General features: G+C 60.4%; 1 protein-coding gene across 1 annotated transcript in view; it reads right to left on the bottom strand.

Moving 5' to 3' along the window:
* The window catches only part of LOC143981394 (55 kDa erythrocyte membrane protein-like), a 58,146-nt gene extending 55,230 nt beyond the window's left edge, over positions 1–2,916 (bottom strand). Inside the window, exons 1-2 of the mRNA XM_077479219.1 lie at positions 2,626–2,916; positions 2,343–2,459 (exon numbers count right to left, since the gene is read on the bottom strand). Of these exons, the coding sequence (XP_077335345.1) occupies positions 2,343–2,459; positions 2,626–2,700 (192 nt within the window). The 5' untranslated portion in view covers positions 2,701–2,916. The remainder of the gene's footprint in view (positions 1–2,342; positions 2,460–2,625) is intronic.
* Between the last annotated feature and the right edge of the window lie 21,478 nt (positions 2,917–24,394).

Raw genomic sequence — 24,394 nt, 5'->3', positions numbered from 1 at the left:
CTTCCACCCCTCACATCCTCCATGGTGCCCCTTCCACCATGCCCCCTCCAACCCTTCAGACCCCTCACATCCTCCACGGTGTCCCCTCCAACCCTTCAGACCCCTCACATCCTCCACGGTGTCCCCTCCAACCCCTCACATCCTTCACGGTGTCCCCTCCAACCCGTCGCATCCTTCACGGTGTCCCCTCCAACCCTTCAGACCCCTCACATCCTCCACAGTGTCCCCTCGAACCCTTCAGACCCCTCACATCCTCCACAGTGTCCCCTCCAACCCTTCAGACCCCTCACATCCTCCACAGTGTCCCCTCCAACCCTTCAGACCCCTCACATCCTCCACAGTGTCCCCTCCAACCCTTCAGACCTGTCACATCCTCCACAGTGTCCCCTCCAACCCTTCAGACCCGTCACATCCTCCACAGTGTCCCCTCCAACCCTTCAGACCACTCACATCCTCCACAGTGTCCCCTCCAACCCTTCAGACCCCTCACATCCTCCACAGTGTCCCCTCCAACCCTTCAGACCCCTCACATCCTCCACAGTGTCCCCTCCAACCCTTCAGACCCCTCACATCCTCCACAGTGTCCCCTCCAACCCTTCAGACCCCTCCCATCCTCCACGGTGTCCCCTCCAACCCTTCAGACCCCTCCCATCCTCCATGGTGCCCCTCCACCCTTCAGACCACTCCCATCCTCCATGGTGCCCCTCCACCCTTCAGACCCCTCACGTCCTCCATGGTGCCCCTCCCACCCTTCAGACCCCACACGTCCTCCACGGTGCCCCCTCCACCCCTCGCATCCACCGCGGTGCCCCCTGCCCCCCTCGCATCCGCCACGGTGCCCCCTGCACCCTTCGCATCCGCCACGGTGCCCCCTGCCACCCCTCGTGTCCTCCATGGTGCCCCCTGCACCCTGCCACCCCTCGTGTCCTCCACAGTGTCCCCTCCACCCTTCAAACCCCTCACATCCTCCACCCTTCAGACCCCTCACATCCTCCACAGTGTCCCCTCCAACCCTTCAGACCCCTCACATCCTCCACAGTGTCCCCTCCAAACCTTCAGACCCCTCACATCCTCCATGGTGCCCCCCCACCCTTCAGACCCCACACGTCCTCCACGGTGCCTTCTCCCCCCCCTCGCATCCGCCACGGTGCCCCATCGCATCCGCCACGGTGCCCCCTGCACCCCTCGCATCCGCCACGGTGCCCCCTGCACCCTTTGCATCCGCCACGGTGCCCCCTGCACCCTTCGCATCCGCCACGGTGCCCCCTGCCACCCCTTGTGTCCTCCATGGTGCCCCCTGCCACCCCTCGTGTCCTCCATGGTGCCCCCTGCCACCCCTCGTGTCCTCCATGGTGCCCCCTCCACCCTTCAGATCCCACACGTCCTCCACGGTGCCCTCTCCCCCTCGCATCCGCCACGGTGCCCCCTGCACCCCTCGCATCCGCCACGGTGCCCCCTGCACCCCTCACATCCGCCATGGTGCCCCCTGCACCCCTCACATCCGCCACGGTGCCCCCTGCACCCTTCGCATCTGCCACGGTGCCCCCTGCCACCCCTCGTGTCCTCCATGGTGCCCCCTGCACCCCTCGTGTCCTCCATGGTGCCCCCTCCACCCTTCAAACCCCTCACATCCTCCACGGTGTCCCCTCCACCCTTCAGACCCCACACGTCCTCCATGGTGCCCCCTCCACCCTTCAGACCCCACATGTCCTCCACCCTTCAGACCCCTCACATCCTCCACATTGTCCCCTCCAACCCTTCAGACCCCTCACATCCTCCACGGTGTCCCCTCACATCCTCCACGGTGTCCCCTCACATTGTCCCCTCCAACCCTTCAGACCCCTCCCATCCTCCATGGTGCCCCTCCACCCTTCAGACCCCTCACATCCTCCATGGTGCCCCCCCACCCTTCAGACCCCACACGTCCTCCACGGTGCCCCCTCCACCCCTCGCATCCGCCGAGGTGCCCCCTCCCCCCCTCGCATCCGCCACGGTGCCCCCTGCACCCCTCGCATCCGCCAAGGTGCCCCCTGCACCCCTCGCATCCGCCAAGGTGCCCCCTGCACCCCTCGCATCCGCCAAGGTGCCCCCTGCACCCCTCGCATCCGCCACGGTGCCCCCTGCACCCCTCGCATCCGCCACGGTGCCCCCTGCCACCCCTTGTGTCCTCCATGGTGCCCCCTGCACCCCTCGTGTCCTCCATGGTGCCCCCTCCACCCTTCAAACCCCTCACATCCTCCACGGTGTCTCCTCCACCCTTCAGACCCCTCGTGTCCTCCATGGTGCCCCCTCCACCCTTCAGACCCCACACATCTTCCATGGTGCCCCCCCTAGTCACTCACCATAGGCTCCTCTGTGTTCCTTTGGAACTGGACCAGTCGGGCCTTTCTCCTCTCCTCCGGACATCCATTGGTGGGGAGACATTCCTCGGTGAGAGCCCCGGAGGAGGGCGACATAGGCTGAGAGGAAGACATGGAGAAGGTCAGATATACACAGCGAGGAGGATATACACCCGGTACACCCCTCCCTCATGGACCTTCACCCGGTACACCCCTCCCTCATGGACCTTCACCCGGTACACCCCTCCCCCACAGACCTTCACCCTCTCCCCTCCCCCTCTCTCACCGGAGGAGGCGGTTTGCTCTGCAGTAATGTCTCCAGGTAGAGATCGGACAGAGCGCGCTCAAACTTCACCGTCATGTCTGTCCTCCGTTCTCCCGACACACAAAGAGCTGAGTCAGCGGAACCACTTCCCCGCCCCCCACACAGGGGAGGACCCACCGACCGGCTATCACCTCCTCACAGGCCGGTCACTGAGGAGAGGAGACAACACTGGACGGGCTGGGGAGGGCGTGCTCCCGGGTCACATGACCGCCGCCGATCGAGGTCACGTGATCCGGAGAGGACCCGCTACGCTCGGCTGCCCGTGTCATGTGACCGAGCTAGGGAGAAGCGGGCGGGGCAAAGGGCTGTCATGGCTCTGAGGGGACAGTTGTTTACAACCTGTCAGAGAAATAAAGGTGTCCATAGAGATCTGTGATCAATATATAATAAAGGAGACCATGGAGATCTGTGATCAATATATAAGGCTGGATTCACACCTATGCATTTTTAGTGTTTTTTGCAGATTTGCACTAGAGAAGGTGGAACATAGGAAACCATGATAAATGGACTGTAGTACAAATCTGCAAAATGCAAAAAAGCACAAAACAGGCATAGGTGTGAATCCAGCCTAATAAAGGAGACCATAGAGATCTGTGATCGATATATAATAAAGATGTCCATAGACATCTGTGATCGATATATAATAAAGAAGACCATAGAGATCTGTGATCAATATATAATAAAGATGTCCATAGAGATCTGTGATCAATATATAATAAATTAGTCCATAGAGATCTCTGATCAATATATAATAAAGGTGCCATGAGGGGTTCCCATCATCCCTGTGCTTTGTTCCCAGGTCCAGACAACCGCTGTGCCCATTATGAGGGGTTCCCACCCTGCCTGTGCTTAGGTCTCATGTCTGGACACCCGCTGTGCCCATTATGAGGGGTAGGGTTGCCACCTGTCCGGGATTCACCTGGACAGTGCGGGTTTTGAAACATGTGCCCGGGTCTCTGACCACCTGAGACCCGGGCACATTATTAATTTCAGACCCGTCAGTGGCTCCCTTCCTGCACGGCCGTGTCTCCTCAATTTCGGGGTCCGCAGCGTCGTAGCGCTTATTAATTTCTGCTCCTGTTTAGCTGTCTGAGACTCTGAGTACAGGACGGGAGTCGGGACGCAGAGGCGGAGCCTCCATGGTGCTCTCCTGCAATCCCCTGGCTGCAGAAGGGGCAAGGAGGTGGGCAGAGCCTCCATGGTGCTCTCCTCCAATCCTCTGGCTGGCTGTAGAAGGGACAAGGAGGTGGGCGGAGCCTCCCCATTCCCTGCTGCTTTGGAATGTGTGCAGAGATCGCGTGGGACTGCAGCCAAGCTTGTCAGGTAAGTTTTTTCATTGTCGGGTTTTCAAAGTACTCTCACCTCTCCTCCCCCCACCATACACCCCCTTCCCCCACCATACACTATACATACACCCCCCTCCCCCACCATACACTATACATACACCGTCCTCCGCCCTACTGACACTGTCCTACCTACTGACACCATTTACACACACCCCTCCCCCCACCATACACTATCCATATATACAATCCCCCCATATATACTGTTCTCCACTCCCCAGACAGCATCCATATATACAGTTCTCACCGGGTGACACCGTCCACTGCCCTACTGACACCGTACACTGCCCTACTGACACCATTTACTGCTCTATTGACACCGTCCACTGCCCTACTGGCTGACAGTGTCCACTTTTAAGGTAGGCTATTTTCCCTGACAATTCTTTTATTAATCAAATCATATTTTATGGGTACACTAAATGCTTTTGTTTTATTTAATCATGCCCCTTTAAGTCCCCCCACTTTTAATGCAATTTGGCTATAGCAACTGTTCACTGTAGCACACTTCATTACTACTCTTTTTGGGTAACCCAAGGTATTTTACAATCCTATAGCGTGTACTACAAAAAAATTGCCATGCACTGTGAAAATGTTCGGGTTTGGCTTGAAGAAAAGGTGGCAACCCTAATGAGGGGTCCCCACCATTCCTGGGTCTGGACACCCGCTGTGCCCATTATGAGGGGTTCCCACCATGCCTGTGCTTAGCTCCCATGTCTGGACACCCGCTGTGCCCATTATGAGGGGTTCCCACCATCCCTGTGCTGAGTTCCCGGGTCTTTACACCCACTGTGCCCATTATGAGGGGTTAATTTTGTTTATTGAAAATCTTACAAACAACAACTTCTACACAATAAATAAAACATATTTACAAAATAATTGAATATGACTATACAAAACAAGAACATAATAAATGGTGCAAACCAAAAAGCGTACAACATAATCCCTACAGGGGAACCAGACTAAGGAACATCACCATGCATGGAGCCTTTTATAAAAACGTAGTGGGAACTGCCATTAGGGTAGTTGAGGCAGACGTTTCTTAGCCTGACTACTCCCTCTGCCTGGAGAACCAGCGCTCTTTGTTGCACCATGGCACTCATCCATAGGAGGACACTGAACTGAACGAGTCCCATTCATTGTCATCATCTGACAGGACCTTAAACTTATTTTCTAAATGCAAAACCTTAGGACTTAAGGTAACTGCACCACTTTTTTTTTCCCTTCCTTTTGCCCCTCTTCCTTTTATCCTCCAACCACTCCATATCATCCTTGGACAAAACAGAGTCAAACGCCTCCCCACACCTCTTGCTGCCTCTGCAATTTTAGAAGAAACAGAAGGAGTGGACACATTCTTGGCAACAGAAACCTTAGCAACAGACTGGGAAGACACAGACACAGTGGGCATTGGCACAGACTGGGGAGACACAGACACATTGGGTATTGGCACAGACTCAGGTGGACTCACAGGCCCTCCAGCTGCTGGCCTGGGTAGAAGATGGTCAGCCTGTCCCTCCCCAGGAAAGGTGAGGATGGCAGATGCTGGACAACATTGTCAATGACCTTTAATTTTAGCTGCACAGACCATCTCCCTGTCCATATTCCCCCGATCATCCAAAATCTTTTTTAGGGGGCTCAGGACATCCCCATACCTCAACAATACAGTTTTTGTTTTTTTTCTTTTTTTTTCTTTGTCATCTCAGTAAGTTACTTTGTAGTGACGGATTCTAATCAGCTTGACGCTCAGAATCCCTCTTATTCTACTTATCATTGTGGCAGTCTTTTTCCTTTCCTTTCTTTTTCCTTTTTTTTTTCTTTCTTTTTTCTTTCTTTTTTTTTTTTTTTTGTTCTATCATTACTTATCCAAGTTTATTACATATCCAAAAAAGAAAAACCAAACAAAAATAAAAAAATAAAACTAGCATCTCATTAATTGCTTTTACATTTATATTTGAGATAACTTATCTTATTTACTAGGCTATTTTATTTATTTGTTTTAACCCTCCCCTCCTACCCTCTTCTCCCTAATCTGTTGGCCCTCCCTGAATCCATTACCTTTTATTCTGTTAATGCTTGTGTATAATGTTTCGTCTTTTTAAATATTCTCCACTTTTCCCACATTACCCAGTATCTTTTCATTTTGTTTTCCTCCATTTTACTTAGATATTCCATATTATTGATGTATTATATTCTTTGTATCCATTCTCTAATAGGGTTTTTTTTACCTGTAACCAGTTTTTGGGTATTATGGCTTTTGCCGCGTTAAGCAAAACGGGGACTAACGTATTTTTTATTCTTTTTTTAAATTGCTTACTGTTTTTTTCTTCTGCCCCTTGAAACAGACACTCCCCGGGGCCTAGAGGTATTCTTTCCCCTGTTATTATTTCTGTATAATCTATTATATTTCGCCAGTATAGTTTTATCTCCGGGCATTCCCACCAAAAATTGAATATTGTTCCAGGTAATTTGCATTCTCTCCAGCATAGCCTAGATTTGGAGGGATCTATTCTGTGTAATTTATCTGGTGTTAAATGCCATCTCATTAGGCATTTATAGTTAGCCTCTATTGATCTTATGTCTGATGCATAACTATGCACAGAATTAATCATCTGGATCTCGTCTACTTTAAAGCCCAAATCTTTTTCCCATTTAATTATGGATGGTATGGTGCCTTGGCCCTCTATTTCCGAGAGACAATCGTATACCTGTGAAACACTCAACAATACAGTTAAATCCCGTTGTGGTATGGATTCATTAGGTCACAAGAACTGCCACCATTTTAATGAGGGGCTGGCGTGATATAAGCTTGGGGATGAGCCCTTTCCAGTCCGGCAGGCCCCTACACACGTGTTCATACTTCTCGCAAAATATGTCCAAAGACTCCGGACAGATAAAGGACAAATCATACTCATAGGAACCCGCCGGACTGATCAGGGCAAAAATCATTATCATTATGAGGGGTTCCCACCATCCCTGTGCCGATTTCCCAGGTATTTACACCCGCTGTGCCCATTATGAGAGGTTCCCACCACCCCTGTGCTTAGTTCCAGGGTCTAGAGACCCTCTGTGTCCATTATGAGGGGTTCCCACCATCCCTGTGCTTAGTTCCTGGGTCTGGACAGCCGCTGTGCCCATTATGAGGGGTTCCCACCATCCCTGTTCTTAGTTCCCAAGTCTGGACACCCACTGTGCCCATTATGAGGGGCTCCCACCATCCCTGTGCTTAGTTCCTGGGTCTGGACAGCCGCTGTGCCCATTATGAGGGGTTCCCATCATTTCTATTCTTACTTCCCGTGTCTGGACACCCACTGTGCCCATTATGAGGGGTTCCCACCATCCCTGTGCTTAGTTCCTGGGTCTGGACACCTGTTGTGCCATGAGGGGTTCCTACCATCCTTGCGCTTAGTTCCTGAATCTGTACACCCGCCATGCCATGAGGGGTTCCCAATGATGCAGCACAAGCAGCAGCAATACAAAGGGACTGGGTGTCGGTCACGGACAGCGTGACTGGCTGCTCCTGGCTCCCAGTCTGAAGACCACCACCAGCTAACACAATCAGAGTGTCAGAGTGCCCATGAACAAAGCCCAAGCAACCACTCTTCCCTTACTGCATCTAGCAGCAGCCAGCAGATATTTCAGCAGTGAGTGCCCAGTTTGAAGTCCATCGCAGGCTAACCCACCACACCTTCCCATCCCATATCACAGGCATAAGTAATTCAATCATTCCACCAGCACTTACCGGTTCAGCCGAGATTTGGAGAGGAGGCGCTACTCAGGCCTTGCGTGCCATCCAGTGCCAGGGGGAAACCAGAAGTGACACCGCGGCTAGCACTTCCCACGTTCTACGGGCAGCGCCAATCAAACGCCACAGGCAGAATTATTCTAGAATTGGGAAGTGAACGGGTCGCATTGCTTTGCAGCTCAAGAACTCCCCAAAGAAAGCCAATGAAGCGTGTCAGCAGCAATCAAGGACATCCTGCTTCCCATATACAGCAGTGTGTCCGGCCCCCCAGTACACACTTACAGGGCCACTTCTTTTTGGTGACTAGCTCGGTGGGCGACGCCCCTTGGCCCCCCATGGACGAGCCACCACTGCATCCCACCGACACCAATGATGGGGCCCTACTCTCCCCCCCCCACCCACTGTCACCAGTGATGGGGCCCTACTCTGCCCCCCCCCACTGACACCAGTGATGGGGCCCTACTCTGCCCCCCCACACTGACACCAGTGATGGGGCCCTACTCTCCCCCCCATCCACTGACACCAGTGATGGGGCCCTACTCTCCCCCCCCACCCACTGTCACCAGTGATGGGGCCCTACTCTCTACCCCCCCCCACTGACACCAGTGATGGGGCCCTACTCTCTACCCCCCCCACAGACACCAATGATGGGGCCCTACTCTCTACCCCCCCACTGACACCAATGATGGGGCCCTACTCTCTACCCCCCCACTGACACCAATGATGGGGCCCTACTCACTACCCCCCCCCCCCACTGACACCAATGATGGGGCCCTACTCTCTACCCCCACTGACACCAATGATGGGGCCCTACTCCACCCCCACTGACACCAATAATGGGGCCCTACTCCCCCCCCCCACTGACACCAATGATGGGGCCCTACTCCCCCCCACTGACACCAATGATGGGGCCCTACTTCCCCCCCCACTGACACCAATGATGGGGCCCTACTTCCCCCCCACTGACACCAATGATGGGGCCCTACTTCCCCCCCCCCCCACTGACACCAATGATGGGGCCCTACTTCCCCCCCCCCACTGACACCAATGGTGGGGCCCTACTTCCCCCCCACTGACACCAATGATGGGGCCTTACTTCCCCCCCCACTGACACCAATGATGGGGCCCTACTTCCCCCCCCCCACTGACACCAATGATGGGGCCCTACTTCCCTCCCCACTGATACCAATGATGGGGCCCTACTCCCCCCACTGACAATGATGGGGCCCTACATCCCCCCCACTGACAACAATGATGGGGCCCTACATTCCCCCACTGACAACAATGATGGGGCCCTTATTCCCCCCCCCACTAACACCAATGATGGGCCCTACTTCCCCCCCCACTGACACCAATGATGGGGCCCTACTTCCCCCCCCACTGACACCAATGATGGGGCCCCACTTCCCCCCCACTGACACCAATGATGGGGCCCTACTTCCCCCCCCCCACTGACACCAATGATGGGGCCCTACTTCCCCCCCCACTGACACCAATGATGGGGCCCTACTTCCCCCCCCCCCACTGACACCAATGATGGGGCCCTACTTCCCCCCACACTGACACCAATGATGGGGCCCTACTTCCCCCCACACTGACACCAATGATGGGGCCCTACTTCCCCCACACTGACACCAATGATGGGGCCCTACTTCCCCCACACTGACACCAATGATGGGCCCTACTTCCCCCCACACTGACACCAATGATGGGGCCCTACTTCCCCCCACACTGACACCAATGGGGCCCTACTCCCCCCACACTGACACCAATGGGGCCCTACTCCCCCCACACTGACACCAATGATGGGGCCCTACTTCCCCCCCCACTGACACCAATGATGGGGCCCTACTTCCCCCCCCACTGACACCAATGATGGGGCCCTACTTCCCCCCCACTGACACCAATGATGGGGCCCTACTTCCCCCCACTGACACCAATGATGGGGCCCTACTTCCCCCCCACTGACACCAATGATGGGGCCTTACTCCCCCCCCCCCCCACTGACACCAATGATGGGGCCCTACTTCCCCCCCCCCCACTGACACCAATGATGGGGCCCTACTTCCCTCCCCACTGATACCAATGATGGAGCCCTACTTCCCCCCACACTGACACCAATGATGGAGCCCTACTTCCCCCCACACTGACACCAATGATGGGGCCCTACTTCCCCCCCACACTGACACCAATGATGGGGCCCTACTTCCCCCCCACACTGACACCAATGATGGGGCCCTACTTCCCCCCACACTGACACCAATGATGGGCCCTACTTCCCCCCCACTGACACCAATGATGGGGCCCTACTTCCCCCCACACTGACACCAATGATGGGGCCCTACTTCCCCCACACTGACACCAATGATGGGGCCCTACTTCCTCCCACAGTGACACCAATGATGGGGCCCTACTTCCCCCACACTGACACCAATGATGGGGCCCTACTTCCCCCCACACTGACACCAATGATGGGGCCCTACTTCCCCCACACTGACACCAATGATGGGGCCCTACTCCCCCCACACTGACACCAATGGGGCCCTACTCTTCCCCCCCACTGACACCAATGGGGCCCAACTCCCCCCCCCCCCCCACTGACACCAATGGGGCGCAACTCCCTGCCCCCCCCACTGATACCAATGGGGCCCAACTCCCCCCCCACTGACACCAATGGGACCATACTCCCCCCCCCCCACTGACACCAATGGGACCATACTCCCCCCCCCCCACTGACACCAATGGGACCATACTCCCCCCCCACTGACACCAATGGGACCATACTCCCCCCCCCACTGACACCAATGGGACCATACTCCCCCCCCCCCCACTGACACCAATGGGACCATACTCCCCCCCCCCCCACTGACACCAATGGGACCATACTCCCCCCCCCACTGACACCAATGGGACCATACTCCCCCCCCCCACTGACACCAATGGGACCATACTCCCCCCCCCCCCCACTGACACCAATGGGACCATACTCCCCCCCCCCCCACTGACACCAATGGGACCATACTCCCCCCCCCCCCACTGACACCAATGGGACCATACTCCCCCCCCCCCCCCCCACTGACACCAATGGGACCATACTCCCCCCCCCCCCCACTGACACCAATGGGACCATACTCCCCCCCCACTGACACCAATGGGGCCCTACTCCCCCCCCACTGACACCAATGGGGCCCTACTCCCCCCCCCCACTGACACCAATGATGGGGCCCTACTCCCCCCACTGACACCAATGATGGAGCCCTACTTCCCCCCACACTGACACCAATGATGGGGCCCTACTTCCCCCCCCACACTGACACCAATGATGGGGCCCTACTTCCCCCCCACACTGACACCAATGATGGGGCCCTACTTCCCCCCACACTGACACCAATGATGGGGCCCTACCCCCCCCAATGACACCAATGATGGGGCCCTACCCCCCACTGACACCAATGATGGAGCCCTACTTACCCCCACTGACACCAATGATGGAGCCCTACTTACCCCCCCACTGACACCAATGATGGAGCCCTACTTACCCCCCCACTGACACCAATGATGGGGCCCTATTCCCCCCCACTGACACCAATGATGGGGCCCTATTCCCCCCCACTGACACCAATGATGGGGCCCTATTCCCCCCCACTGACACCAATGATGGGGCCCTATTCCCCCCCACTGACACCAATGATGGGGCCCTATTCCCCCCCACTGACACCAATGATGGGGCCTTATTCCCCCCCACTGACACCAATGATGGGGCCCTACTTCCCCCCCACTAATGATGGGGCCCTACTTCCCCCCCACTGACACCAATGATGGGGCCCTACTTCCCCCCCACTGACACCAATGATGGGGCCCTACTTCCCCCCCACTGACACCAATGATGGGGCCCTACTTCCCCCCCACTGACACCAATGATGGGGTCCTACTTCCCCCCCACTGACACCAATGATGGCGCCCTACTTTCCCCCCCACTGACACCAATGATGGGGCCCTATTTCCCCCCACTGACACCAATGATGGGGCCCTACTTCCCCCCCACTGACAGCAATGATGGGGCCCTACTTCACCCCCACTGACACCAATGATGGGGCCCTACTTCACCCCCACTGACACCAATGGTGGGGCCCTATTCTCCCCCCCCCACTGACACCAATGGTGGGGCCCTACTCCATCCGCCCCCCACTGACACCAATGGGGCCCTACTCCCCCCCACTGACACCACTGGGGCCCAACTCCACCCCCACTGACACCAATGGGGCCCAACTCCACCCCCACTGACACCAATGGGGCCCAACTCCACCCCCACTGACACCAATGGGGCCCAACTCCCCCCCCCCACTGACACCAATGGGGCCCAACTCCCCCCCCCCACTGACACCAATGGGGCCCAACTCCCCCCCCCCCACTGACACCAATGGGGCCCAACTCCCCCCCCCCCACTGACACCAATGGGGCCCAACTCCCCCCCCCCCCACTGACACCAATGGGGCCCAACTCCCCCCCCCACTGACACCAATGGGGCCCAACTCCCCTCCCCCACTGACACCAATGGGGCCCAACTCCCCTCCCCCACTGACACCAATGGGGCCCAACTCCCCTCCCCCACTGACACCAATGGGGCCCAACTCCACCCCCCTGACACCAATGGGGCCCAACTCCACCCCCCTGACACCAATGGGGCCCAACTCCACCCCCCTTGACACCAATGGGGCCCAACTCCACCCCCCTTGACACCAATGGGGCCCAACTCCACCCCCCTTGACACCAATGGGGCCCAACTCCACCCCCCTTGACACCAATGGGGCCCAACTCCACCCCCCTTGACACCAATGGGGCCCAACTCCACCCCCCTTGACACCAATGGGGCTCAACTCCACCCCCCTTGACACCAATGGGGCCCAACTCCACCCCCATTGACACCAATGGGGCCCAACTCAACCCCCCTTGACACCAATGGGGCCCAACTCCACCCCCCTTGACACCAATGGGGCCCAACTCCACCCCCCTTGACACCAATGGGGCCCAACTCCACCCCCCTTGACACCAATGAGGCCCAACTCCCCCCCCTGACACCAATGGGGCTCAACTCTCCCCCCCCCCACTGACACTAATGGGGCCCAATTCTCCCCCCCACTGACACTAATGGGGCCCAACTCTCCCCCCCCACTGACACCAATGTGGCCCTATTCCCCCCCACTGACACCAATGGGGCCCTATTCCCCCCTCACTGACACCAATGGGGCCCTATTCCCCCCACTGACACCAATAATGGGGCCCTACTCCCCCCACTGACACCAATAATGGGGCCCTACTCCCCCCCCACTGACACCAATAATGGGGCCCTACTCCCCCCCCCCCACTGACACCAATAATGGGGCCCTACTCCCCCCCCCCACTGACACCAATAATGGGGCCCTACTCTCCCCCCCACTGACACCAATGATGGGGCCCTACTCCCCCCCCCACTGACACCAATGATGGGGCCCTACTCCCCCCCCCACTGACACCAATGATGGGGCCCTACTCCCCCCCCCCCCCCACTGACACCAATGATGGGGCCCTACTTCCCCCCTCTGATACCAATGATGGGGCCCTACTTCCCCCCCCACTGACACCAATGATGGGGCCCTACTTCCCCCCCCCGCCACACTGACACTAATGATGGAGCCCTACTCCCCCCACTGAAACCAATGATGGGGCCCTACTCCCCCCCCACTGACACCAATGATGGGGCCCCTACTTCCCCCCCGCCCCACTGACACCAATGATGGTGCCCTACTCCCCCCACCACCAATGACGGTGCCCTACGCTCTCTCTTCCCTCCCCCCCACTGACACCAATGATGGAGCCCTACTCTCTCCCCCCCCACTGACACCAATGATGGAGCACTATTCTCTCCCCCCCCCCCCCCCCCCCACTGACACCAATGATGGGGCCCTACTCCCTCCGCCCTCCACTGACACCAATTGGGCCCTACTCCCCCCCCCACTGACACCAATGGGGCCCTACTCCCCCCCCCACTGACACCAATGGGGCCCTACTCCCCCCCACTGACACCAATGGGGCCCTACTCCCCCCCCACTGACACCAATGGGGCCCAACTACACCCCCCTTGACACCAATGGGGCCCAACTCCCCCCTTGACACCAATGGGGCCCAACCCCCCCCCCCCTTGACACCAATGGGGCCCAACTCCCCCCCTTGACACCAATGGGGCCCAATTCTCCCCCCCACTGACACTAATGGGGCCCAACTCTCCCACCCCACTGACACCAATGTGGCCCTATTCCCCCCCACTGACACCAATGGGGCCCTATTCCCCCCTCACTGACACCAATGGGGCCCTATTCCCCCCTCACTGACACCAATGGGACCATACTCCCCCCCCCCCCCCCCCGACACCAATGGGACCATACTCCCCCCCCCCCCCCCCCGACACCAATGGGACCATACTTCCCCCCCCCCCCCCGACACCAATGGGACCATACTTCCCCCCCCCCCCCCCGACACCAATGGGACCATACTCCCCCCCCCCCCCACTGACACCAATGGGACCATACTCCCCCCCCCCCCCCCCACTGACACCAATGGGACCATACTCCCCCCCCCCCCCACTGACACCAATGGGACCATACTCCCCCCCCCCCCCCCCACTGACACCAATGGGACCATACTCCCCCCCCCCCCCCACTGACACCAATGGGACCATACTCCCCCCCCCCCCACCCACTGACACCAATGGGACCATACTCCCCCCCCCACTGACACCAATGGGACCATACTCCCCCCCCACTGACACCAATGGGGCCCTACTCCCCCCCCCACTGACACCAATGGGGCCCTACTCCCCCCCCCACTGACACCAATGGGGCCCTACTCCCCCCCCACTGACACCAATGGGGCCCTACTCCCCCCCCCCCACTGACACCAATGGGGCCCTACTCCCCCCCCCCCACTGACACCAATGGGGCCCTACTCCCCCCCCCCCCACTGACACCAATGGGCCCTACTCCCCCCCCCCACTGACACCAATGGGGCCCTACTCCCCCCCCCACTGACACCAATGATAGGGCCCTACTTCCCCCGCCCACTGACACCAATGATGGGGCCCTACTTCCCCCCGCCCACTGACACCAATGATGGGGCCCTACTCCCCCACCAATGATGGGGCCCCTACTCTTCCCCCCCGCTGACACCAATGATGGGGCCCTACTTCCCCCCCACTGACACCAATGATGGGGCCCTTCTTCCCCCTCGCTGACACCAATGATGGGGCCCTACTCTTCCCCCCCCCCCGCTGACACCAATGATGGGGCCCTACTCTCCCCCCCCACTGACACCAATGATGGGCCCTACCCCCCCCCAATGACACCAATGATGGGGCCCTACCCCCCACTGACACCAATGATGGAGCCCTACTTACCCCCACTGACACCAATGATGGAGCCCTACTTACCCCCCACTGACACCAATGATGGAGCCCTACTTACCTCCCCACTGACACCAATGATGGGCCCTATTCCCCCCCACTGACACCAATGATGGGGCCCTATTCCCCCCACTGACACCAATGATGGGGCCCTATTCCCCCCCACTGACACCAATGATGGGGCCCTATTCCCCCCCACTGACACCAATGATGGGGCCCTATTCCCCCCCACTGACACCAATGATGGGGCCCTATTCCCCCCACTGACACCAATGATGGGGCCCTATTCCCCCCCACTGACACCAATGATGGGGCCCTATTCCCCCCCACTGACACCAATGATGGGGCCCTATTCCCCCCCACTGACACCAATGATGGGGCCCTATTCCCCCCCACTGACACCAATGATGGGGCCTTATTCCCCCCCACTGACACCAATGATGGGGCCCCAACTCCCCCCCTTGACACCAATGGGGCCCAACTCCCCCCCTTGACACCAATGGGGCTCAACTCTTCCCCCCCCCCCCCACTGACACTAATGGGACCCAATTCTCCCCCCCACTGACACTAATGGGGCCCAACTCTCCCACCCCACTGACACCAATGTGGCCCTACTCCCCCCCACTGACACCAATGGGGCCCTATTCCCCCCTCACTGACACCAATGGGGCCCTATTCCCCCCACTGACACCAATAATGGGGCCCTACTCCCCCCCCACTGACACCAATAATGGGGCCCTACTCCCCCCCCCACTGACACCAATAATGGGGGCCCTACTCCCCCCCCCCCCACTGACACCGATGGGGCCCTACTCCCCCCCCCCACTGACACCGATGGGGCCCTACTCCCCCCCCCCCCACTGACACCAATGATGGGGCCCTACTCCCCCCCCACTGACACCAATGATGGGGCCCTACTTCCCCCCTCTGATACCAATGATGGGGCCCTACTTCCCCCCCCCCGCCCCACTGAAACCAATGATGGGGCCCTACTCCCCCCCAATGACAACAATGATGGTGCCCTACTCCCCCCCACCAATGACGGTGCCCTACGCTCTCTCCTCCCTCCCCCCACTGACACCAATGATGGAGCCCTACTCTCTCCCCCCCCACTGACACCAATGATGGAGCCCTATTCTCTCCCCCCCCCCACTGACACCAATGATGGGGCCCTACTCCCTCCGCCCTCCACTGACACCAATTGGGCCCTACTCCCCCCCACTGACACCAATGGGGCCCAACTCCCCTCCCCCACTGACACCAATGGGGCCCAACTCCCCTCCCCCACTGACACCAATGGGGCCCAACTCCCTCCCCCACTGACACCAATGGGGCCCAACTCCCCTCCCCCACTGACACCAATGGGGCCCAACTCCCCTCCCCCACTGACACCAATGGGGCCCAACTCCCCCTCCCCCACTGACACCAATGGGGCCCAACTCCCCTCCCCCACTGACACCAATGGGGCCCAACTCCCCTCCCCCACTGACACCAATGGGGCCCAACTCCCCTCCCCCACTGACACCAATGGGGCCCAACTCCCCTCCCCCACTGACACCAATGGGGCCCAACTCCCCTCCCCCACTGACACCAATGGGGCCCAACTCCCCTCCCCCATGACACCAATGGGGCCCAACTCCCCTCCCCCACTGACACCAATGGGGCCCAACTCCCCTCCCCCACTGACACCAATGGGGCCCAACTCCACCCCCTTGACACCAATGGGGCCCAACTCCACCCCCTTGACACCAATGGGGCCCAACTCCACCCCCCTTGACACCAATGGGGCCCAACTCCACCCCCCTTGACACCAATGGGGCCCAACTCCACCCCCCTTGACACCAATGGGGCCCAACTCCACCCCCCTTGACACCAATGGGGCCCAACTCCACCCCCCCCTTGACACCAATGGGGCCCAACTCCACCCCCCTTGACACCAATGGGGCCCAACTCCACCCCCTTGACACCAATGAAGCCCAACCCCCCCTTGACACCAATGGGGCCCAACTCCCCCCCTTGACACCAATGGGGCCCAACTCCACCCCCCTTGACACCAATGGGGCCCAACTCCACCCCCCTTGACACCAATGGGGCCCAACTCCACCCCCCTTGACACCAATGGGGCCCAAATCTTACCCCCCCACTGACACTAATGGGGCCCAATTCTCCCCCCCACTGACACTAATGGGGCCCAACTCTCCCCCCCCCACTGACACCAATGTGGCCCTGTTCCCCCCCACTGACACCAATGGGGCCCTACTCCCCCCCACTGACACCAATAATGGGGCCCTACTCCCCCCCACTGACACCAATAATGGGGCCCTACTCCCCCCCACTGACACCAATAATGGGGCCCTACTCCCCCCCCACTGACACCAATAATGGGGCCCTACTCCCCCCCCACTGACACCAATAATGGGGCCCTACTCCCCCCCCACTGACACCAATGATGGGGCCCTACTCCCCCCCCACTGACACCAATGATGGGGCCCTACTTCCCCCCCGCCCCACTGACACCAATGATGGGGCCCTACTCCCCCCACTGACAACAATGATGGGGCCCTACCCCCCACTGACACAAATCATGGGGCCCTACTCCCCCCCCCCACTGACACCAATGATGGGGCCCTACTTTCCCCGCCCCAATGATGGGGCCCTACTTTCCCCGCCCCACTGACACCAATGGGGCCCAACTCCGCCCCACACTGACACCAATGGGGCCCAACTCCGCCCCACACTGACACCAATGGGGCCCAACTCCGCCCCACACTGACACCAATGGGGCCCAACTCCGCCCCACACTGACACCAATGGGGCCCAACTCCGCCCCACACTGACACCAATGGGGCCCAACTCCGCCCCACACTGACACCAATGGGGCCCAACTCCGCCCCACACTGACACCAATGGGGCCCAACTCCGCCCCACACTGACACCAATGGGGCCCAACTCCGCCCCACACTGACACCAATGGGGCCCAGCTCCCCTCCCCCACTGACACCAATGGGGCCCAGCTCCCCTCCCCCACTGACACCAATGGGGCCCAGCTCCCCTCCCCCACTGACACCAATGATGGGGCCCAACTCCCCCCCTTGACACCAATGATGGGGCCCAACTCCACCCCCTTGACACCAATGATGGGGCCCAACTCCACCCCCTTGACACCAATGATGGGGCCCAACTCCACCCCCTTGACACCAATGGGGCCCAACTCCACCCCCTTGACACCAATGGGGCCCAACTCCACCCCCTTGACACCAATGGGGCCCAACTCCACCCCCTTGACACCAATGGGGCCCAACTCCACCCCCTTGACACCAATGGGGCCCAACTCCACCCCCTTGACACCAATGGGGCCCAACTCCACCCCCTTGACACCAATGGGGCCCAACTCCACCCCCTTGACACCAATGGGGCCCAACTCCACCCCCTTGACACCAATGGGGCCCAACTCCACCCCCTTGACACCAATGGGGCCCAACTCCACCCCCTTGACACCAATGGGGCCCAACTCCACCCCCTTGACACCAATGGGGCCCAACTCCACCCCCCTTGACACCAATGGGGCCCAACTCCACCCCCCTTGACACCAATGGGGCCCAACTCCACCCCCCTTGACACCAATGGGGCCCAACCCCCCCCTTGACACCAATGGGGCTCAACTCTTCCCCCCCCCCCACTGACACCAATGGGGCTCAACTCTTCCCCCCCCCACTGACACCAATGGGGCCCAACTCCCCCCCCTTGACACCAATGGGGCTCAACTCTTTCCCCCCCCCCACTGACACTAATGGGGCCCAATTCTCCCCCCCACTGACACTAATGGGGCCCAACTCTCCCCCCCCCACTGACACCAATGTGGCCCTATTCCCCCCCACTGACACCAATAATGGGGCCCTACTCCCCCCCACTGACACCAATAATGGGGCCCTACTCCGCCCCCACTGACACCAATAATGGGGCCCTACTCCCCCCCCACTGACACCAATGATGGGGCCCTACTCCCCCCCCCACTGACACCAATGATGGGGCCCTACTTCCCCCCCACTGACACCAATGATGGGGCCCTACTTCCCCCCCACTGACACCAATGATGGGGCCCTACTTCCCCCCGCCCCACTGACACCAATGATGGGGCCCTACTCCCCCCCACTGACAACAATGATGGGGCCCTACCCCCCCACTGACACCAATCATGGGGCCCTACTCCCCCCCCCCAACTGACACCAATGATGGGGCCCTACTTCCCCCCCCCACTGACACCAATGATGGGGCCCTACTTCCCCCGCCCCACTGACACCAATGATGGGGCCCTACTCCCCCCCCACTGACACCAATGACGGTGCCCTACGCTCTTCTCCTCCCCCCCCCCCCACTGGCACCAATGATGGAGCCCTATTCTCTCCCCCCCACTGACACCAATGATGGGGCCCTACTCCCTCTGCCCTCCACTGACACCAATTGGGCCCTACTCCCCTCCACAGACACCAATGGGGCCCTACTCCCCCCCACTGACACCAATAATGGGGCCCTACTCCCCCCCCACTGACACCAATAATGGGGCCCTACTCCCCTCCACTGACACCAATGATGGGGCCCTACTCCCCCCCCACTGACACCAATGATGGAGCCCTACTCCCCCCCCACTGACACCAATGATGGAGCCCTACTTCCCCCCCACTGACACCAATGGGGCCCTACTCCCCCCCCACCCAGACACCAATGGGGCCCTACTCCCCCCCACCCACTGACACCAATGGGGCCCTACTCCCCCCCACCCACTGACACCAATGGGGCCCTACTCCCCCCCACCCACTGACACCAATGGGGCCCAACTCCGCCCCCGACACCAATGGGGCCCAACTCCGCCCCCGACACCAATGGGGCCCAACTCCGCCCCCGACACCAATGGGGCCCAACTCCGCCCCCGACACCAATGGGGCCCAACTCCGCCCCCGACACCAATGGGGCCCAACTCCGCCCCCGACACCAATGGGGCCCAACTCCGCCCCCGACACCAATGGGGCCCAACTCCGCCCCGACACCAATGGGGCCCAACTCCGCCCCCGACACCAATGGGGCCCAACTCCGCCCCCGACACCAATGGGGCCCAACTCCCCCCCCCGACACCAATGGGGCCCAACTCCCCCCCCGACACCAATGGGGCCCAACTGCCCCCCGACACCAATGGGGCCCAACTCCCCCCCCGACACCAATGGGGCCCAACTCCCCCCCCGACACCAATGGGGCCCAACTCCCCCCCCGACACCAATGGGGCCCAACTCCCCCCCCGACACCAATGGGGCCCAACTCCCCCCCGACACCAATGGGGCCCAACTCCCCCCGACACCAATGGGGCCCAACTCCCCCCCGACACCAATGGGGCCCAACTCCCCCCCCCCCCCCCCCGACACCAATGGGGCCCAACTCCCCCCCTTGACACCAATGGGGCCCAACTCCACCCCCCTTGACACCAATGGGGCCCAACTGCACCCCCCTTGACACCAATGGGGCCCAAATCTTACCCCCCCACTGACACTAATGGGGCCCAATTCTCCCACCCACTGACACTAATGGGGCCCAACTCCCCCACCCCCCACTGACACCAACGGGGCCCTATTCCCCCCCCAATGACACCAATGGGGCCCTATTCCCCCCCCACTGACACCAATGGGGCCCAATTCCCCCCCCACTGACACCAATGGGGCCCTATTCCCCCCCCACTGACACCAATGGGGCCCTATTCCCCCCCCCACTGACACCAATGGGGCCCTATTCCCCCCCCCACTGACACCGATGGGGCCCTATTCCCTCCACTGACACCAATGATGGGGCCCTATTACCCCCCACTGACACCAATGACTGGGCCCTATTCCCCCCCACTGACACCAATGACTGGGCCTTACTTCCCCCCCACTGACACCAATGATGGCGCCCTACTTCCCCCCCCACTGACACCAATGATGGGGCCCTACTTCCCCCCCCCCACTGACACCAATGATGGGGCCCTACTTCCCCCCACTGACACCAATGATGGGCCCCTATTTCACCCCCACTGACACCAATGGTGGGGCCCTACTTCACCCCAATGATGGGGCCCTACTCTCCCCCCCTGACACCAATGATGGGGCCCTACTTCCCCCCCCCACTGACACCAATGATGGGGCTCTACTCCCCCCCAATGATGGGGCCCTAACCCCCCTACTGACACCAATGATGGGGCCCTACTTTCTCCCCCCCACTGACACCAATGATGGGGCCCTACTCCCCCCCCACTGACACCAATGGGGCCCAACTCCCCCCCACTGACACCAATGGGGCCCAGCTCCCCTCCCCCACTGACACCAATGGGGCCCAGCTCCCCTCCCCCACTGACACCAATGGGGCCCAGCTCCCCTCCCCCACTGACACCAATGGGGCCCAGCTCCCCTCCCCCACTGACACCAATGGGGCCCAGCTCCCCTCCCCCACTGACACCAATGGGGCCCAGCTCCCCTCCCCCACTGACACCAATGGGGCCCAGCTCCCCTCCCCCACTGACACCAATGGGGCCCAGCTCCCCTCCCCCACTGACACCAATGGGGCCCAACTCTCCCCCCCCCCACTGACACCAACGGGGCCCTATTCCCCCCCCCCCCACTGACACCAACGGGGCCCTATTCCCCCCCCACTGACACCAATGGGGCCCTATTCCCCCCCCACTGACACCAATGGGGCCCTATTCCCCCCCCCACTGACACCAATGGGGCCCTATTCCCCCCCCCCACTGACACCAATGGGGCCCTATTCCCCCCCCCCCACTGACACCAATGGGGCCCTATTCCCCCCCCCCCCACTGACACCAATGGGGCCCTATTCCCCCCCCCCCCCCACTGACACCAATGGGGCCCTATTCCCCCCCCCCCCACTGACACCAATGGGGCCCTATTCCCCCCCCCCCCACTGACACCAATGGGGCCCTATTCCCCCCCACTGACACCAATGATGGGGCCCTATTCCCCCCCACTGACACCAATGATGGGGCCCTATTCCCCCCCACTGACACCAATGATGGGGCCCTATTCCCCCCACTGACACCAATGACGGGGCCCTATTCCCCCCACTGACATCAATGACGGGGCCCTATTCCCCCCCACTGACACCAATGACGGGTCCCTACTTCCCCCCCCACTGACACCAATGATGGCACCCTACTTCCCCCCCACTGACACCAATGATGGGGCCCTACTTCCCCCCCACTGACACCAATGATGGGGCCCTACTTCCCCCCCCCCACTGACACCAATGATGGGGCCCTACTTCCCCCCCACTGACACCAATGGTGGGGCCCTACTCCCCCCCCCACTGACACCAATGATGGGGCCTTACTCCACCCCAATGATGGGGCCCTACTCTCCCCCCTTGACACCAATGATGGGGCCCTACTTCCCCCCCACTGACACCAATGATGGGGCTCTACTCGCCCCCAATGATGGGGCCCTAACCCCCTACTGACACCAATGATGGGGCCCTACTCTCTCCCCCCCACTGACACCAATGATGGGGCCCTACTCTCCCCCCCCCCCACTGACACCAATGGGGCCCAGCTCCCCTCCCCCACTGACACCAATGGGGCCCAGCTCCCCTCCCCCACTGACACCAATGGGGCCCAACTCCCCTCCCCCACTGACACCAATGGGGCCCAACTCCCCCCCCTTGACACCAATGGGGCCCAACTCCCCCCCTTTGACACCAATGGGGCCCAACTCCCCCCCCCTTGACACCAATGAGGCTCAACTCCCCCCCTTGACACCAATGGGGCCCAACTCCCCCCCCTTGACACCAATGGGGCCCAACTCCCCCCCCTTGACACCAATGGGGCCCAACTCCCCCCCCTTGACACCAATGGGGCCCAACCCCCCCCCCCCCTTGACACCAATGGGGCCCAAATCTTACCCCCCCCACTGACACTAATGGGGCCCAATTCTCCCCCCCCCTGACACCAACGGGGCCCTATTCCCCCCCCCCACTGACACCAACGGGGCCCTATTCCCCCCCCCACTGACACCAACGGGGCCCTATTCCCCCCCCCACTGACACCAATGGGGCCCTATTCCCCCCCCCCCACTGACACCAATGGGGCCCTATTCCCCCCCCCCACTGACACCAATGGGGCCCTATTCCCCCCCCCCCCACTGACACCAATGGGGCCCTATTCCCCCCCCCACTGACACCAATGGGGCCCTATTCCCCCCCCACTGACACCAATGGGGCCCTATTCCCCCCCACTGACACCAATGGGGCCCTATTCCCCCCCACTGACACCAATGGGGCCCTATTACCCCCCCACTGACACCAATGATGGGGCCCTATTCCCCCCCCACTGACACCAATGATGGGGCCCTATTCCCCCCCACTGACACCAATGATGGGGCCCTATTCCCCCCCACTGACACCAATGACGGGGCCCTATTCCCCCCCACTGACACCAATGACGGGGCCCTATTCCCCCCACTGACACCAATGACGGGGCCCCATTCCCCCCACTGACACCAATGACGGGGCCCTATTCCCCCCCACTGACACCAATGACGGGGCCCTACTTCCCCCCCACTGACACCAATGACGGCGCCCTACTTCCCCCCCACTGACATCAATGATGGGGCCCTACTTCCCCCCCACTGACACCAATGATGGGGCCCTACTTCCCCCCACTGACACCAATGATGGGGCCCTACTTCCCCCCACTGACACCAATGATGGGGCCCTACTTCACCCCCACTGACACCAATGATGGGGCCTTACTCCACCCCAATGATGGGGCCCTACTCTCCCCCCCCTGACACCAATGATGGGGCCCTACTTCCCCCCCACTGACACCAATGATGGGGCTCTACTCCCCCCCAATGATGGGGCCCTAACCCCCCTACTGACACCAATGGGGCCCAACTCCCCCCCCCTGAAACCAATGGGGCCCAACTCCCCCCCCCTGAAACCAATGGGGCCCAACTACCCCCCCCTTGACACCAATGGGGCCCAACTCCACCCCCCTTGACACCAATGGGGCCCAACTCCACCCCCCTTGACACCAATGGGGCCCAACTCCACCCCCCTTGACACCAATGGGGCCCAACTCCACCCCCCTTGACACCAATGGGGCCCAACTCCACCCCCCTTGACACCAATGGGGCCCAACTCCACCCCCCTTGACACCAATGGGGCCCAACTCCACCC

Source organism: Lithobates pipiens, unplaced genomic scaffold, assembly GCF_037356315.1.
Source record: "Lithobates pipiens isolate NorthernLeopardFrog02 unplaced genomic scaffold, aLitPip1_a1.2 Scaffold_146, whole genome shotgun sequence".
NCBI classification, from domain to species: domain Eukaryota; kingdom Metazoa; phylum Chordata; class Amphibia; order Anura; family Ranidae; genus Lithobates; species Lithobates pipiens.
This window is presented reverse-complemented; position numbering and strand designations above follow the sequence as displayed.